At 32.8% G+C, this 17,299-nt stretch overlaps 2 protein-coding genes across 12 annotated transcripts in view; one reads left to right on the top strand and one right to left on the bottom strand.

Moving 5' to 3' along the window:
* Positions 1 to 592: 592 nt before the first annotated feature.
* Positions 593 to 4,702, top strand: LOC120781270 (importin-13). Its single transcript, XM_040113459.1, has 11 exons — positions 593 to 977; positions 1,056 to 1,223; positions 1,276 to 1,425; positions 1,490 to 1,668; positions 1,733 to 2,420; positions 2,471 to 3,070; positions 3,151 to 3,354; positions 3,418 to 3,555; positions 3,621 to 3,713; positions 3,801 to 4,267; positions 4,325 to 4,702. Exons 1-11 carry the CDS (start codon positions 822 to 824, stop codon positions 4,407 to 4,409), a joined length of 2,928 nt encoding a protein of 975 aa, XP_039969393.1. The 5' UTR covers positions 593 to 821; the 3' UTR covers positions 4,410 to 4,702.
* Positions 4,703 to 6,830: 2,128 nt separating this feature from the next.
* The window catches only part of LOC120782706 (serine/threonine-protein phosphatase 2A 56 kDa regulatory subunit gamma isoform), a 29,357-nt gene continuing 18,888 nt past the window's right edge, over positions 6,831 to 17,299 (bottom strand). For 6 of the 11 annotated variants that reach the window (XM_040115118.1, XM_040115120.1, XM_040115121.1 and 3 more), the window contains 6 exons: positions 10,581 to 10,777; positions 10,179 to 10,513; positions 9,889 to 10,119; positions 9,426 to 9,818; positions 9,132 to 9,360; positions 7,614 to 8,385 (listed from right to left, as the gene is read on the bottom strand). In XM_040115118.1, coding sequence (XP_039971052.1) covers positions 8,242 to 8,385; positions 9,132 to 9,360; positions 9,426 to 9,818; positions 9,889 to 10,119; positions 10,179 to 10,513; positions 10,581 to 10,777 — 1,529 coding nt within the window. In that variant the 3' untranslated portion in view covers positions 7,614 to 8,241. Of the gene's footprint in view, positions 6,925 to 7,613; positions 8,386 to 9,131; positions 9,361 to 9,425; positions 9,819 to 9,888; positions 10,120 to 10,178; positions 10,514 to 10,580; positions 10,778 to 13,457; positions 13,969 to 15,704; positions 17,248 to 17,299 lie in introns of those variants that run through there. The other 5 variants (XM_040115115.1, XM_040115113.1, XM_040115116.1 and 2 more) reach the window with 5 other exon arrangements.

The raw sequence follows: 17,299 nt of genomic DNA, 5'->3' as shown, positions 1-17,299 counted from the left end.
TTATTAAAAACAACAATATCTGTAAAAAGTAACATTTTTATCTATATTAGTAAATATATTCGTAATATGAATTAAATTAAAAAATTCATTAATTTGAAGATTTTTTTATCATTGTGAATTTTAAGCAACGCGCTAGACTGCCACTCGTATTCTGTGCACATATGTACAAATATAATTATTCATTCATATACATAAATACATTTACATTAAGATCAACTACTAAACTATTTCAAATAATATTTTTACTTGCGTTAATTTTAATTTGCAATATTTTAGTTAAAAACAACAATTCAAAAGGACCTGGAACATTCTTTATTTAGATTATCATTTCTGTATTGAACGGAATACGTAATAAACAAATAAATAATTACGAACTAATAACATAATTGTTATGTAGCAGCGGTTATTTTAAGTTTATATCGGTATTCATATTTATAAGCTAAAAATTTTTCCATCTCGGGAGTTGGGTGGCATCATTTATTGTACTACACTTTTATTGTGAATTGTTGTTCTTATTGGAAATATATGTATATTCGGCTTGATAGTGTCAATAAATTTTAAGGCCGCTTCATCGCTTCATCATATTTTTTTCTTATAAGTGGTTCTTATAATTTTACAATTACTTAGTTGTAATATCAGTACAAAAGAAAAATAGAAATCGGTGCTCCTTGGGTAATAAAAACACAATATAAAACTATTTTGGTAATAAGGAAGGGGGCGAACGTATTCGCGACACCACCCTTCGCTTATATTGTATTTGAAACTCCTCAAACCATAATATCGCTTAAAGTAGCTAACTTGTGGCACTATTAATCCAAAATATGGAACCAATTGATATTTCGAGATTAGAGGAGGCAGTTATTGTCTTTTATCGATCAACTTCTCAAGAGCAAGCCATAACGCATGATTGGCTTACTAAGGCGCAAACAAGTCCACAAGCATGGCAATTTTCGTGGCAGCTAATGGAACTAGGCAAGGTGAAAAATATATATATTTATAATAATTATTCAATATCTATAGTAATATAAATTTAAACCTTTTGAATTGATTTTTAGAGTCAAGAAGTCCAATTCTTTGGGGCCGTTACATTACATTCTAAACTAATGAAGTATTGGCATGAGGTACCTCGGGAAAATCACGATGAACTAAAACAAAAAATATTGGAAAAAATTGTTCAATTCGCTTGTGGTCCTAAATTAGTTCTTAATCGATTGTGTATTGCTGTAAGTTCATGTTAAACATGTTAATATTCAAAGTAATAATACTGCTCTACAGCTCAGCGCTTTCATTGTGCATATGCTTGGAGAATGGTCAACAGCTATAGAGGATGTTATAAACACCTTTCAGAATGAGCAGATACCAAACGTCAATAAAGAAATGCAATTATGGATAATGTTGGAAGTTCTGCAAGCTATACCAGAAGAAGTTGGGTTCCCTGTTTTTAACAAAATATGCCACATTAATTTTCATTAAAGATATTTTCAAACAGATGCAAGCAATTTTCACGTCGGTCAAAAGAACAACATTGCGTGCAGAGGTAGCGAAACGCACCCCATTAGTAATGGAGACAACAGAAGCTTACTTAAAAATGCAATTGGATCATGAATGGGATAGTGAGTGTTTTAGCAATATGACTCGAGCTGTTAAATGTGTTGGTACATGGGTAAAGTAAGTAAAGGTTTTAACTAATTTTTCAATGTGACTAATATTAAACACTTTTGTTTTTATGCAGACATGTCGGGTTTTCTATTGAAAATTGTCAGAATATTACTGCAATATTGCTTAAATTGACCAACAAATGCTACTGGCCTTGTATTCAGGACGCGGATGGGGATGGATGTATGTCTGCTGATGAAAATGAATTAGCCGAGACGTGCCTAAAAACCTTACTGAGCATAATTATTCAACCAGATTGTCATTCCTATCCTAAAACGGCATTTATATTGATTCGAATGTTTTTAGACTCGCTATGCGATATTACAAAAATGGAATGGAAACGTGATAACAACAACGAAGACATTGTGGTTAATATTTACACACTATTCGTATCTGCCGTTGAAAGGCATTCACAGCTTCTGTTGAGTGGAATAACAACCACCGACCCAGAGCTTTCTATTCTCTATGGTCGTCTTGTTAATGAGATTCTACAATGTACAGATAAACCGGGAATATACCCAGTGGAGGAGTCCTGTAGCAGCATGGCTATGGGGTTTTGGTATTTGCTACAAGATGAGGTTTTTGCTATGCACAACGAAGAGGAACGCATGAAGTGTTGGGAATATATAAAACCATTATACGCACATTTAACTCGAATATTAGTTCGCAAATCAGAACAACCTGATGACAATTCCATTGAGAAATGGACATCAGATGATTTGGAAAGTTTCCGTTGCTATCGTCAAGACATATCAGATACATTCGTAAGTATTTTATTACCATAATGGATTACCATTTTTAAATACCCTTTCAGATGTACTGTTATGATGTTTTACACGAGTATATACTTGATATACTGGCTACAGTACTCGATGAGACTATTGCTGAGTTGCAAAATAATCCCACACAATGGACTAAACTTGAGGCTTGCATATATTCATTCCAATCGGTAGCAGAACATTTCGCAGGAGAAGAATTAAAGCAGATACCAAAGCTGATGCGTGTTCTATCCGAAATTCCTTACAATAAAATGAATGAAAAGCTGCTTGGCACCGCCCTGGAGACTGTTGGTTCTTACTGCCAGTGGCTAAAAGAGAATCCGACCTATATACCCCCTGCTATTGAACTGTTAGTGCGAGGGCTGAATTCCAATATGTCTGCTCAAGCTACTTTAGGGCTTAAAGAGCTCTGTTGTGATTGCCAACTTCAAATGAAACCATACGCTGAACCACTTTTAAATGCTTGCCATACTTCGCTAACCTCAGGCCATATGAAAAATTCTGATTGTGTTCGTTTAATGTATAGCATTGGAAAACTTATGAGCTTGCTACCAGCTACTAATATACCGAACTATTTGGATATTATAGTTGGCCCATGCTTCGAGGAGCTGCAGACCATTTGCCAAAATGATTGTGTAAGGAAAAAAAATATAATTCTCTTTACGAACTGTTCCAACCCAGCTTGGGTGGGTCCTTTTTTATTTTTTGTTTTTAGAAAACACCAGCAACGCGGATAAGAACCATTTTTCGGCTAAATATGATATCAACATTATTCTCCTCGCTCAACACTGATTTGGATGAAGATGATCAGATCGAAGATCTAGAAAACGTGCAACCAGTGTTAATTGTAATGCAGAAAACCATGCCTATATTTCGGCAAATCGCTGAACTTTGGGTAGAAGAAATAGATGTTCTTGAGGTAAATCATTATTGCTACAATATGAAACTAATATAAATATGTATTAACTATATATGCATTTAGACGGCTTGTACTGCTTTACAACATGCAATTGTCAATCTCAAATCCAGCTTTCGACCTATGTTACAAGACCTCTGTTGCTTCATTGTCGCTATTTTCCAAACGCGTTGCTGCGCGCCAACTTTGGAAATATCAAAAACGGTTACTACTTTACAATTTGAACTTAAATAATAGTTTTAAATTTTTGTATTTGTTTATTTATTTAGGCTATTATAATCTTCTATAAGGACGAGGGATGTAAGTCTTTAATGCAGCAACTTCTAGTTGAACTCGTGCTTCACAGTTTTAAATTATTCGAAGTGAGTTAAACTTGAATATACAATTTAAATATAAAGTATATTTATCGTAAATATTAATTTTTATGTTAAACACTTTACTACCGAAAGTCCACACCTGAGAACGCTTTCTCAAATATCGCCGACACAATTGAGGTGTTTTATGCATGCCTCATGCAGATCATCAAAAAGTTGCCGCAAGCCCTAGATGACAAAGCGATTGCATTTGATAGGTTAATATACTATGCGTTGAAAGCAATGACCTTGCCCGAAAATGGTCCTATACGCACTGGTGTTCAGTTTCTGTCGCACTTTATTCTGCAGTCACGTAATTATACGGGTATGACACAAGCAGTGCTTAATGCTGGCGAGGAGATTATTCGCACTGCAGTGTTGTGTGTTGGTTGTGTCGCTCCCCGACAGCAAGTGGAAAAATTCGCTGATATTTTCATGGCAATCAATAAAAAATATCCTGCGGAATTAGTTGCTTGGCTGAAGTTAGTTATGCAGGTACCAAACTATCCCACACAACTTGTCGACGAAGCTGAGAAATCTAAATTTGTTACACTGATTATAAGGTAAGGACAGAAAGGAAATACTATTGAATTACGCCCTGTAACGTAATTGTCTTTTAGGGAAAAAGTCAACAGACGCTTGCTGCAAAAACATCTCAGCGATTTCGCAGTAAAATCGCGAGGCCTAACAGATAAATTTCAGTAGAAGCTTCAAATAAATTTAATTTAAAAAATAATAAATTATCCGACTGTACATATTTCCTTTTTGCCAAATTATGTTAATCGTAAATTGAAAAGTCACTAACCGTCGATGTTTGATGTAATAGTGACATGCAAATTTGTTACGCTTTCCCGTGTTAGTATTTGCCGTATTTTCAATGACTTAGGTAGGTGTTTTGCGAGATTACTAAGAGTCGAGTTAAACTGTTTAATTTTAGATTTATCGACCTACATTTTAAAATAAGCACTGAGTTTATATTTGTTTATGTTTTATAAATATCGCAATTTTTTGTTATGAAAATCATTACAAAACAACTCAATAAAAATTTTGAAAAATTGTGGTCTCATCACATATTACTTAATATATAGTAAATATAAGTAATTTAATTATTTTATACAATTAGAAATTTCATTTAATGAAAAAATCTAAAAATATAATATATTAAAATTGAACAATAAACCAAACTCATTGAAGTGTAAAAAAAGGTTAATTTAAAAGAATATATGAAATTTTCGACCGTATACTATTCAGAAGTATGTATACATAATCTAATTAAATAAAAGATAAAAATAAAAGACATAGGTTATAAACTATTTTAGGTAAAGTCTAGCACGTTTTCCAACAAGGTATGCTTGTTGTAACAGAGTGTCGCTCAAGGTTCCAAGTTTGTGTACATAGAAAACTGATTTCTCTGGAATACATACATATGTACATAACTGTGTGAAGAGTTTTTGTGAAAAATGTGATAGTAGCAATTTAGAACTATTTCTTTGCAAATCAATAACAACATAAAAACGCTTTCAATCAATAAACGAGCATAATCTATATCCTGACTAATTATTTTTTGTTTAATAAAAATTACACAAATGTTCATCATTATAAGTGTTGTTTAAGTAAATGCTTATTGTAACAGTCAAAATTGTTTTATCTACATTACTCTGAATAGCTATGAAATAAAGACAAAAGTTGCGTAGAATTGTAAATTAATAATAAATTTTTCATTATATACGTACAAATAAAGCTATTAACTTTTAATAAACCCAAACAAAGTCTCTGAACCAGAACGTAGCAATTATGAAAATTCAACATTAATTTTTTTTTTTATAAAAATCGGTACACCAACGAAACTATAATTAAAGGTGAAGAATAAGAGTAAGTGTCGTGGATAGATATTTGTATTTGTAGATAACTTCTTATAGTTTATATACTTCTGCAAAGAAGAATATCAACGAGTGCTTCTGTATGTTGTAGTAACCCCTCATATGTTGATGACACGACCGCTACTTGCGAGCTTTTTCGCTGTAAGGAGCATATAGCTCCCCGTAAGGAATTCTCAATCACATTTTAATAACTTAGCGACGGAATACACTTCCTCACTCCGAATTTCTGACTGAAAATACTCGCTTGAATTAGGTCATTATGGACTTGTTTTATTTTACATAGGGACCCAATTATACCAAACTTTAAGACAATCATTCACTTCCGTTCGCACGACAGTCAGGTCTACGTTAAAAGAACGGACCCGGAGTTTTATCCGACTATGACTATCAACTTGACAGAATTCTGCCGCTACAACAACAATAACAATCATTTAATTCCATTCCAACGACAGTCCGATCTGAGTAACCTTAACGGGCCCGGATTTTTATCTGGTCCAGGAGAGTCAACTCGGAACCATTCCTTAAAATTGCTTCAGAGCTGTTTTCGAACCGGTTCTTAAAACGCAACACTAGTATGACTAGCGGGGACCAAAACGACAGATAAGTGAGCTATAGATTAAGTAGAGCACCCTGCATATCAAATAGTGACCCTGATGCGTATATCTCCCCAAGCAATACCTGAAGGACCATTTGCTTGAAGCAAAAACCTTCTTCAAGTGCGTGTGTCAGTCCACATGACACCCATAAGGTGTAATATACTATAAATAGGCACTCAGTGTCATTCGTAGAGATTATCACTATTTACGAGTTACAATTACTGTATGCATTGGTGGCAAAAAAATATTTTTAACTTACAATTTCCTTATTTATTATTTCATCATTTTCTAATGCAAGATTGAATCATAGATCTCTTAATTATTCTGTTAAGGGAAAAGAACAACAGATACCCTTGACGAATCGATTTCCAGACGTCTATTAGAGTCCCGCTTTTGACATTATCGACGATTAAACATTAATTTAATACACGATATTTTTCTTAAAAAATATTTGTAGATAGACAAATATTTCTCGTCTTTAGTTCATATGAATTGCGTCCAAACTTTACCTATTGATTTGAATGGTACAATGCAATAAAGGAGGAGGTTTCACCAGATAATTCCTGGATGTTTCCATATTTTTCAAAAATAGTTGAATACACTGAAGAGATTTTTTTTTAAACATTTCCAAAAAGTTATTATTTTTCATATCTTTCGTTAATTTTCATTTTTATTCATAAATTAGATATAGTTAATCTTTCTTAAATTTAAATATTTGTGTATTAAAAGTAGTAACACATTTCACTGTAAAAGAGAAAAGAAATAAAAAAATTAGTTTTCAGTATTAAGGACCATTTGAGGTTTATATGTATGTACATAGTATGTATATGGATAATTTATTTGGTAATAACTTTTTGTGTACGAATAATTTGTTCTTTCTTAAAAATTACAAACCCATAAAATATCTATCCCTCTTTCAGTGCAAAACCAGGTTTTAAGCATGCAACTATCTATTTTCAATACTCTATTGCATTTATCTACTAAAGATCCGCACGTTCAATAACGGTTGATGAAACCTATGAGTTTATCTCTTGGGCTACAAAACTGCACTGAATCAAACAGTTATATACCAGAACAGTATATAAGTATACGAGCACATGCACTGCAAAACATGTACATAACAGTCAAGCAACGGTAACATAGAATTAGGATTATATTTATTTTTTTATTGTAATTTTATTTTTGACATTGATTAATAATTTGTATCATAAAATCGGTTCAGTATCGATGTTGATCCTTCGAATTAAATATTCATTATTGCTAATGTGAATCTTATTCAAAACAAGATCTCCATAAATATACTGGATTACTGTATTCCACAAATTTGATATTAAAGTTACTCATATGTACTAATTAGTTATAAGTTGTTTTTAGTATAATTATTGTGGACACAACAAAAGCAAAATATTCGTTTAAAATTATAACTTTAATTATTGATTGTTTTATGCCTGTATTTTCAAATATTTAAGCAGCATTAAGCATTTGGTGTGTTTTACATTTGATTCGTAATCTATTACAATGGTAATATTTAAAAAGAAAAAATGTCGTATTTTATGGTTATATATATTAGCATAAATATGTATACATACATAAATACGGCGGCATGCAGTTGACTTAGATAGCATTAGAAAATGGATAATTTTTTACATACATTTTAAACATTTTATTGTGAAACGGTTTTATGTGGCAAACAAAGTCGAAAGGATTCAAAAGAAGAAATATCTGGTACTTCTCATTCAACAACCTTTGTAGGTTTTTTTTTTGCATTCACGAATAAAATGAAACACATATTGATTCTTAAACACTATAGATATTTTGGTTTCGAATACAAAACGTTTTGTTATCTCTGAAACTCGGACTGCTATATCTTTATAATCTAGTATATATTTTTGTATGTTATGCATATGTATATGAGATAAGTAATGCTTATGCTTACTATATTCATAATATTTTCATTTTTCAATGAATTAATTTATAGTATATCTACTTTAAGTATGAAGTTATATACTGCAATAGATATCTATGTTTTTTCTTGTATTGGGTTCACTTGTATAAATTCCTTTAATATTTGTTCACATCTGGAGGAGTCTTCAAGAAATCGTCCGTCCGCTTATGTTCGAATAGGGCACGAATTGTGCCACTATCAGCTGGTAAATCCGACTTTCGACGCAATAACGGCTTGTCTTTATTGCGTTCCCCTCGTATCTGTTTGGAATGAGTAATTTCACAAGTTGCAAATTGTCTTTTAGCTATACTTGAAAATATCGATGCATACATGTGTATATACAAATTTGTATGTGAATGCGTATGTTATAAATGAATGTCCATAGTTTAGATATTTATTATTTTGTTTTATTCATCACAACTTTCTATTTAAATGTGTACAATACTAATTAACCGATTAACAAATACAGATTATATTAACACCACCGTAAATATCTACAAATATAAGCATGTGTTAATGAAGTCGGGTAAAGTGATTTCTTTTCCTTTGACTGTGGATAATATTAATTGAGCTAGTTCAAGATTTGTGTACAAATTACTACACAATGAAACCAAACCACTATTTGTATTACATTCGAATGACGAATTCAGTTCCGAAAATGCCATATGTACGTGAAGTGTAATTTTAAAATTTTAATTTAAGAATCATTTTTGGTCACAAACTTGTTTAAGACAATTTTAAAAAATGTGTGAATATAGACTAAAATTGCATACTTGAAGTGATTAGCTAAGCTGTAACATATAAATAACCAACATGCAGCCCTCGCAAGAACATAATATAATTTAAATATATACTAGATCTAATGAGTAACAAAGATGAACTCCATGAAATTATTAGTAACCTATAGACAGTACCCGTATTAATACAAAAATATGTGTGGAAAATGTCATTTAATACCACAGTTTTCACATAGGCCTTTTTAAGCAACAACAAATATTTGGCTTACCTCTCTAGTTTCCTGTGCTGTTTGTTGTTGTATCTGCGGTTGTCTGCTTTCTTGTTCCAATTTGTCATAAGTTAGATCACAATTCTCATTCTCTTCAAACTCATTTTGACTACTTGAAATACTTAAATTATCCATTTGGCCACACATTTTAGGCCATTCAGGATTGCTTTTGGCTAAAGACTCTACTTGCATCCAAAGCTCTTCACGTTGTGACATCTTTTCGCGTTCCCTAGTTAGTGAAGTAAATAAACAAAGTTTGTATATATTTAAAATACAAAAAATATATGGATTTACAGTTGCTTCTCCTGGCGATAGTTTCGACTACACTCGTCGAAAAGGCGCTGATTCATCTCCATGAACAATTTTAGTGCATTATAAATCAGTCCATGTATAGTTTTATTCCAATGCGTTTTTGAATTACGATTTAAAGCCGGGAACATTATCGGCAAAATGACCTGCGAATTGTCTGCTATCAGCGACATTATATACTCGTTATTCCAGTAATAAAGCGCTCGTTCAGCCACCTGAAAATGTGGCGACGATACACATTTGGCAATTTGTCGAAATAACGGCTCCATAACTTTTTGAAATTCAGCCGGTTCGATCACATCAAGCAGCTCCTCCAGTTCATTTAAAAACATTACTTCCTTAGGACTATGTGTTTTGGGCCAGAACTTCAAAAGGCTCCTTAAAAAAATGCAATACACTTATGAAACATCAAATTATATATAATAGGTAGCCCAATCATATTTCGAACCTTATTACTGGCTCCGATAAACTTGGATCTTTCTCCAAGAACTGCACAACGCAATATGTCAATTGCGGATGGTAAACAGATAGGCTTTTCGCCTTGTGCAATGGTAATAAAACTTTCAGCAAAAATTGTTTGTGCTCCTCTTTTAGTGGTAATGCGAAACCATTTATAATACTACCGAGAATTTCTAAAAGTTCAGCAATGCCATTGTGATGCTCGGTCTCATAAATAAAGCTATATATACATAAATAACAATATAATATTGAAATTAATTAATTACATTTCATCCATACCGATAGAATACGTTATTGATTTGTTTGCGTATAAATGCTCTTAAACCCAAAAACTTTCCATAGATCCGATGCAGTACAGTCTTAAGGAAATCACGTTCACGTGGATCCTCCGAATCAAAAAGGTCCAACAACTGCAACACAAATTGGTGATCAATATAACGCTTAGCGATGTTTGGCTGAAAATCTGGTGATTCGAGGAAACGCAAAAATAGTTCGTAGACAAATTGTAAATGGGGCCACGATGATTCTAACGTAGGTTCATCTTCTTCCGGATCGAACTCAGCGCCGTTGGGATTCGATGAAGGAGGTAATGTGCGAAATAAATTTACCGCAAACTGGAGAAAAAATAATGTTACCAATCACATAAATCTATGGTATGTTCCTATATACAAAAGTACTAACCATATTTATTGCCTCCGGATAAATTGCTTCCGTGATCACACCATTCTGGTTAGAGAGATACTCGACCATTTCGTGCAGAGCAGCGCGCTTTACTTCCTTCCATTTTAGATCGCTTAAGGGCTCGGAAAAATCGAAGAGTGTGCAACATTGCCTTAACTTTTGAATCAAAAGTTGTTCACGTTCATTTGCGGGCGTTTCTATGATTAAAACGAAAACAAGACCGGTTAAAAATGTCGTCAATACACGTATAATAATACATAAACTTAAATAGAAAAACTGGAAAAAAATAACAGATGAAATAAATTAAACTCTTTAATTACGGTGTATTCAGTAGAAAATGAGTGGATCTTACAAAAAAATTTGCTCTAACCCTCTCTGATCCTTTCATGCTATGTATCGACTTCAACTTAACTAAATCATTATTATTTCGAACTTAATTTTTAAGCACATTTTTATCCCATTATAGTTTATTTCCAATGAGATAACTCAAATTCAAACACACTTTGTGTGTTTAGCTTAGGAAATTACTTATTTGTTCGACGCAGTTAAAAGTTATTGTACTTATAAAAAGAATGAGTCCCAATTTTATGAAGATTAAAATTTATTTAACTAATTTTACATTTTTTTTTCAGAATTCTTTGTATGCAGGGGGGAACAAAGACAATTACATACAATTTGTAGCGTTAAAACTCGCATATACCCAATTCTGCGTGTATTTTGTAATTCTTTAGGATATAACTTCTTTTTAAGACTTATATTCTTATTTGAGTTTATCCACTACCAGTAATACACTGTTTGAGTAAAATGATTTTTTCAAGCATTTTACTCACATTTAGTCGATGTGTTCAAAATGTTTTATAACTACCTACAGGTATTGCAAAATACGCAAACTAATATTAAAGTAATTTCCACTTCAATTTTGATATATGCCGTCAGCAAGGAACTATACGTTGAACACTACTAAAACTTCATAAGGTTTCCTCCCTAAAAATATAAAAGGAATAAGTTAATCTTATTGTTCATGTAGATTAAAAAACTCTGTGTGGAGAGAATTATACAAATCGATGAAATTTCTTCTCATTTGAAGAGGAAGAAAGACTCTCCCTGTATCTCAAATCAATTTAAAAAATCCGCCGAAAATATCCGAAAATTTAGAACGTCAGGGGTAACCGAAAATGGTTTAATAAAAATAATATTAGATTTTAACCGGTTATTACATGCTTAACTCGTTCCGATAGTAAGATCTTTAAGCTTAAAGTTATTAGCTGGTTTCTGTCTTTCTATTTTAAATCAAAACCTAAAGAACACGCTTATTTACCAAATCAATTAAAAAAAAACAGATTTGTGGCATAACCTTGGACTTGAAAATCATTTGTATAAAAATAACTAGCCAAATGTCTTTAAAAGTATTATAATGTAAATATGAGATGAAGCAAGTGAGAGACTGGCAAGTAGTAAGTAAACGAAATGCCAAGAAAATAATATGTACATACATACATATGTACATTTGTGCTATATAGCGCATGGAAAACACGAAAAAGTCTTCTTCTATGACTATATTATGATTTTAATGACTTTTTAAAATGGTCGGTCCTGTTTGTTTGTGATATTGAATATAAAAATATTGACGTTATATGATATCTAGGACTTCAACACAAGCTTTTCAACTAATAACATATTGTAACAACCGATAAACTCAAATAAAAGCAATACATACAATACTTATGATTTTGTATTGAAGATGATTTTTATTCAATTTTATAAGCAGACCATAAGCATTGACGAAAAATATCGCTCTTTTGACATTTTATGTGACGTAATAATCGTGGCATTCACTCACAGTTTTTTGAATTGAGAGAATTCTCAAATATTGGTAAGGCGAATGTACGCGCTCCGTTATTGTGGGTTTGTTTAGCTTTGTCTGCCCATGTATTCCCATTTAAATATCGGTGCCAATGCGCTAATTTTAAGACGCCAAAATATATTGCAAAACTGCAATTTAGCGTTGATTTCTACCGGCTGCATTCTCAGCAATTGGCAAGAGCTTTATAAAATAAATTAGCAAAAACATTGCGCTAATTTGTTGCCTTGCCTATGCAACGACTATGCTTGCGACTCTTGTCTCTTTATTTAGACATAGCATTGCAAGAAAAAACAAACACTAGCGCAAGACGATCGACCAAAAGCAAAGTTTCCCAAACGCTAAGTGCTATATGTATATTATAGTCAAAATTACTTCGGAATAAACTGGGAGAATATATAATTTTATTTCTCAGAATACGATTAAATTCCACAACACTTTCTGACGTTTCAAAATGATCACTCATAATAAAGGATTCTAAAAAATCAAGAGATAAAATGTCGCGGCTTTCAAAGTTTTTATATATGTAGGTCAATATTTATGGTGATTCCGGTGATTGATTTTATCATGATACTAGCAATCATCTGACTAAATGCGGAAATACCTAAATATTATGTGGTTAATTCTGCAATATCTCTTAAAGCCCGACTTTTTTCTGAAATATTCGAAAAGTCAAAAATCATTTTCTCATATTTCTTGTAATTAGTAAAATATGACTTACATAAGAAAAGTTTACATCCGCACTTACATATATATTAAATAATAATAAACATACAATTAATAAATTAAAAAAACATTTTAACAAAATTATTGTTTAATTAGTAATGTTTTTATTTGAAAAAAAGAACACAATGTTACAATAAATATGCAAACGCCATAATAATTTTTTGATAGAAACTATAAAGATAATTATTACAAAAATAAAGTGCGTGTACTGAAACCACGAAATAAAAAGGAAAGTGTTGAGATTTCACTAATAGAGGGAAGCATATAAAAGCAAAATAGTTGATAAGCACCTCGTAGGAGCGGCAGAGGTGTGGCCGTCAATGTTGTGGATGGTGAATGGAATAGATTGCGGTCTCTAGCGCGTCCAGGACTTCCAGTGATTTGTTGCAAAGTTTGTGGCGATAGAATTCCGCTGCCATTTGTGTTGTCCTTGCTGCAGTTATCATTATCAACGCCGTCAATTCCGCCGTTACAAGTACTGTTACCAAGACCAATGTTCATAGCATTATTCGCTTCGTCGCCATTTTGAAAGTGGGAGGCATTGGTATTATTTAATTTTGCTGCTAAAGACGTACCATTTCCACTGCACAATGAAAGCCCATTTTTACCGGCGTTATTGTTCGCTGACCCACCGATTCCCAACGAAATACTAATACCACTAACGATATTTTGTGCCACATTTGCGCTGCCACTTCCTGCAGAATTTGCTGCTTGTCCTATCGCCACAGAAGCAGCCGAGTTTCCAACATTTTTTGTGGCATTGAGAATATTTTTGATTGCGGCGGCTGCACTCACCGGCGACTGATTACCGACAATCCACGAAATGTTGTAAATGTTAAGTATCAATTTTGAATTGTGCAGAAACAGCAACAGATGACGATGGTATGGTAATGGCGATGGACACACACATGATTTTTTGTCAGTGGGCGGAAAAAATTCAAAGTGGTATACATTATGATATTTGTGAAATGTAATATATGCATCGAATCGCAATGAGATGGTTTTGTTTTATTGATTGGTTGGTTAGGAGAGATTAAGTAATATATTAATATATATATATATATATATTTTTAAAATCAATTTCAAGTTATAAAGAGGATGAGGATAAAGGGCGTCATGCTAGATTTATTGACTATATATCTATAGCTCTTAAAACTGAAGTAAGTGCATTACTTGACTTTGTCTCATTTACAGGGGTTACATGGCTTTCACGGCATAAAGAAATCAATCTAGAATATTGTCCTAAATGCTCAAATTGATCTGCATAATAGTTTTGGAGATACAGCCTTGAAAAGTTGCGCACTCGAGTTGGTTAGGAGAGATTAAGTAATATATTAACATAGGTCATATTAGGGGTCACTTCTTGAGGATGCAATTGCATTTCCTGAAACACATAAGGATTTGACTCACTCCAATAGTAACAACTTTGTTTGTTGACGAACCCATTAAGCCATATAGGGTCCCTTACGAAAAATAATTTTCGATGAACGAGAATTTGCGTAATAATCTTGGACAATTTCATAAAGTTGTACCAAAGTGAAACGTGACGTGATCAAATGTCAAACTTTACTGAACAATCTGACAAAATTTTACACAAATCCGTAAGCAAACGTAGCCGTCATCCCTATTGGTAGACGCTGTAGTCACTTAAAACTTTAAATGCGTATTTTTCGGAACTGTGTTTTCAAAGTCGGTTGACAAGATTTTTGCATTAAAAAAAGTATTTTTCTTTGGATGATCCTACCATAGTGTCAATGCGGAGTCATTCATTTTTTCGGAGAACTGCCGGAAATGACATCTTAAAGGCCGATTTTTGAATATCTTTCTTTGAAATTTTGAATAATTAAAAGTTTCAATAAAATACATTCATTTTAATTTTTTCTTTTGCTCGAGGAAACAACCTATGTAACCCTTTAATAAAATGCTTGGAATTTTTTTTTTTTTTATAAATGAAACTATTAAACATTTTCAAAAAAGGGCATGCATACTAAGTTTCGGGAGTTTCATCAAGACATCTATTTCAACATATATGTATGTACGTTGAGCTCCGAAACCAGATATTGATGATTTTAATGTTCTGTTGGTTAAGGTTTATAATGCAATGAAGCGAAAGGAATTTAAGGATGTTCTTTAGCATGTACATAGTACATATGTATGTACTTACTAGGGCTATGCAAATAATCGTTAAACAATTTGTTGATTAAAGTATTTCAATTACTAAACTAGAGTGAAATTGTTGAGTATCTGAATAATTCAGAAAATTTGAAATATTTGATGAAATGGTACTTAAAAGTGAAAGCCCGAGTATTAGGGCAATTTTGAAGTAAGTACCGAATTTTAATTAGTATATATTCGAATGATTTGCGGTTTCATTAATACAATTTGAGTATTAATCTCAATACTCAAATAATGAAGTAATTTAATTTTACATAATTGTATTCAATGTATTAAATAGTAAATTATTATCATAACCTTAGTTCTTACATATGTACGTATGTGTTTACTGATAGGTTAAATATGAATGAAATCAATCAAACCTTATTATTAGTGGTTAATGATGGTGAGGCAGCCGTTGAAAGCAGTGAAGTAGCCGATGTGGCAGCTGAAAAGTGCTGTGTCAGTGTCGCGACCAGTGAAGATGACGTTGCCGTCGTTGATGAGGTGACAATGGCAGTGCTGATGCTATTGGTGGCAACCCCTCCAACGCCAACACCGCCAATGCCACTACCAGGCATTCCACCAACAACTGGCGTGCTTGTTCCGGCCGAATTCGATATACATGCAGATGACGATAAGGAATATGAGGATGTGCTGTTGGAAGCGTATGTAGAGGCTACGGTATTGGGATTATAAGTATATGTCGACGAAGATTTGTTGCTTGAATTGTAAATAGATGCAACGGCAGCGGAAACTATACCTGAACCAATAGAATTTGTTGTTATAGATGATAACGCGCTGCTGCTTGTTGCAATTGATGGTGATGCAACCGCCGTTGTCTGTATTTCGGCCTTTTGTCGCTGTTGATGCTGTGACATTGTTGACGTAGGAGAATTGTGATTATTAACCAAATGTGTTCCAGAAACCAAGGATTCGTCAACTAGAAATTTAGCTTTGATTTCTTCAATGTTTTTGATATTAAATGTTAAACAGTTATTCGCTACTATAATCCTTTGCTTTGTTAAGTCGCCGCTAACAATGTGTGGGGCAACGTTGTCTTTAAAACTTTTCGCATTTGACAAATGCGGTCGATTTATGTAAGATTCGTTTTTCTTGCTGGCCAACTGATCAAGTCCGCTGTGAAATGACGGTGACTTGGGTATACCTAAGCCATAATAATTTGTCAGGGAACTAGCCGCTGGAAGTGTTGATGTTGTGGCCGAAGTTCTTGTTGTTGAGTTGGATGCAACACTTGTTTTAATAGACACCAATGTCGGGGTTTCAAGCTTTTCTGTTAAAGAGCTAAACGTACAGCCTATAGTTTGATTTTGTTTATGGTTAATGTTAGTTCCGTTATTGTTAATGTTTTGGTTTTGATGATTATCACTCGATTTCACTGGATCGGTAGATACAATAATTGAGGTTGATGTAATGGAGTCACCCCCACACACAACAGTAGATGGTTTTAGATCACTACCTGTATGTCGAGTTTTTGTTGAACACAATTTTGATTGCGGCACGTGGAATTGTTGTTCACAGTGTTGTTGTGATAGTTGCTTAAAGCCGGCTGAGTTGCCCGCATAGTATTTAGCATTGAATACCATTTCATATCAAAACTGTTGCTGATTTGGTATTAATTCACATTGCGATTAAAGCACACTTTAATACAATTTCGGCTTTTATACTTTTCGAAAATTTTTGCAAATTGAATACTGGAGAAATTTTTTTTTGCATTCAATTACTTAGTAATACTTCACTTTTCTTAGTAATATTGCGAAAATGCTGGAGATTCAGTTGTTTTGTATTTAACTTTTTAGTCGCACTTATCGTCGCCTGATATTCACATAGCAATACTTGCATTTATTTAATTAAAATTTTTCGATTTTCAAATCAATTTAGTATTTGTAAAAATTATTCTTTATTGAATATTCCTTCGTATGCGTTAAATGAACACATTGCAAAAATAAAAAAATAT

Source organism: Bactrocera tryoni, chromosome 1 (genome assembly GCF_016617805.1).
Source record: "Bactrocera tryoni isolate S06 chromosome 1, CSIRO_BtryS06_freeze2, whole genome shotgun sequence".
NCBI classification, from domain to species: Eukaryota; Metazoa; Arthropoda; class Insecta; order Diptera; family Tephritidae; genus Bactrocera; species Bactrocera tryoni.
This window is presented reverse-complemented; position numbering and strand designations above follow the sequence as displayed.

Bases quoted from the DNA above. Each gene is read 5' to 3' on its own strand.
- LOC120781270 (XM_040113459.1), top strand. From the start codon at position 822: ATGGAACCAATTGATATTTCGAGATTAGAGGAGGCAGTTATTGTCTTT. The intron at 3,556-3,620 runs GTTACTACTTTA...TTATTTATTTAG, and splicing joins CTTTGGAAATATCAAAAACG to GCTATTATAATCTTCTATAA. The intron at 3,714-3,800 runs GTGAGTTAAACT...TACTACCGAAAG, and splicing joins ACAGTTTTAAATTATTCGAA to TCCACACCTGAGAACGCTTT.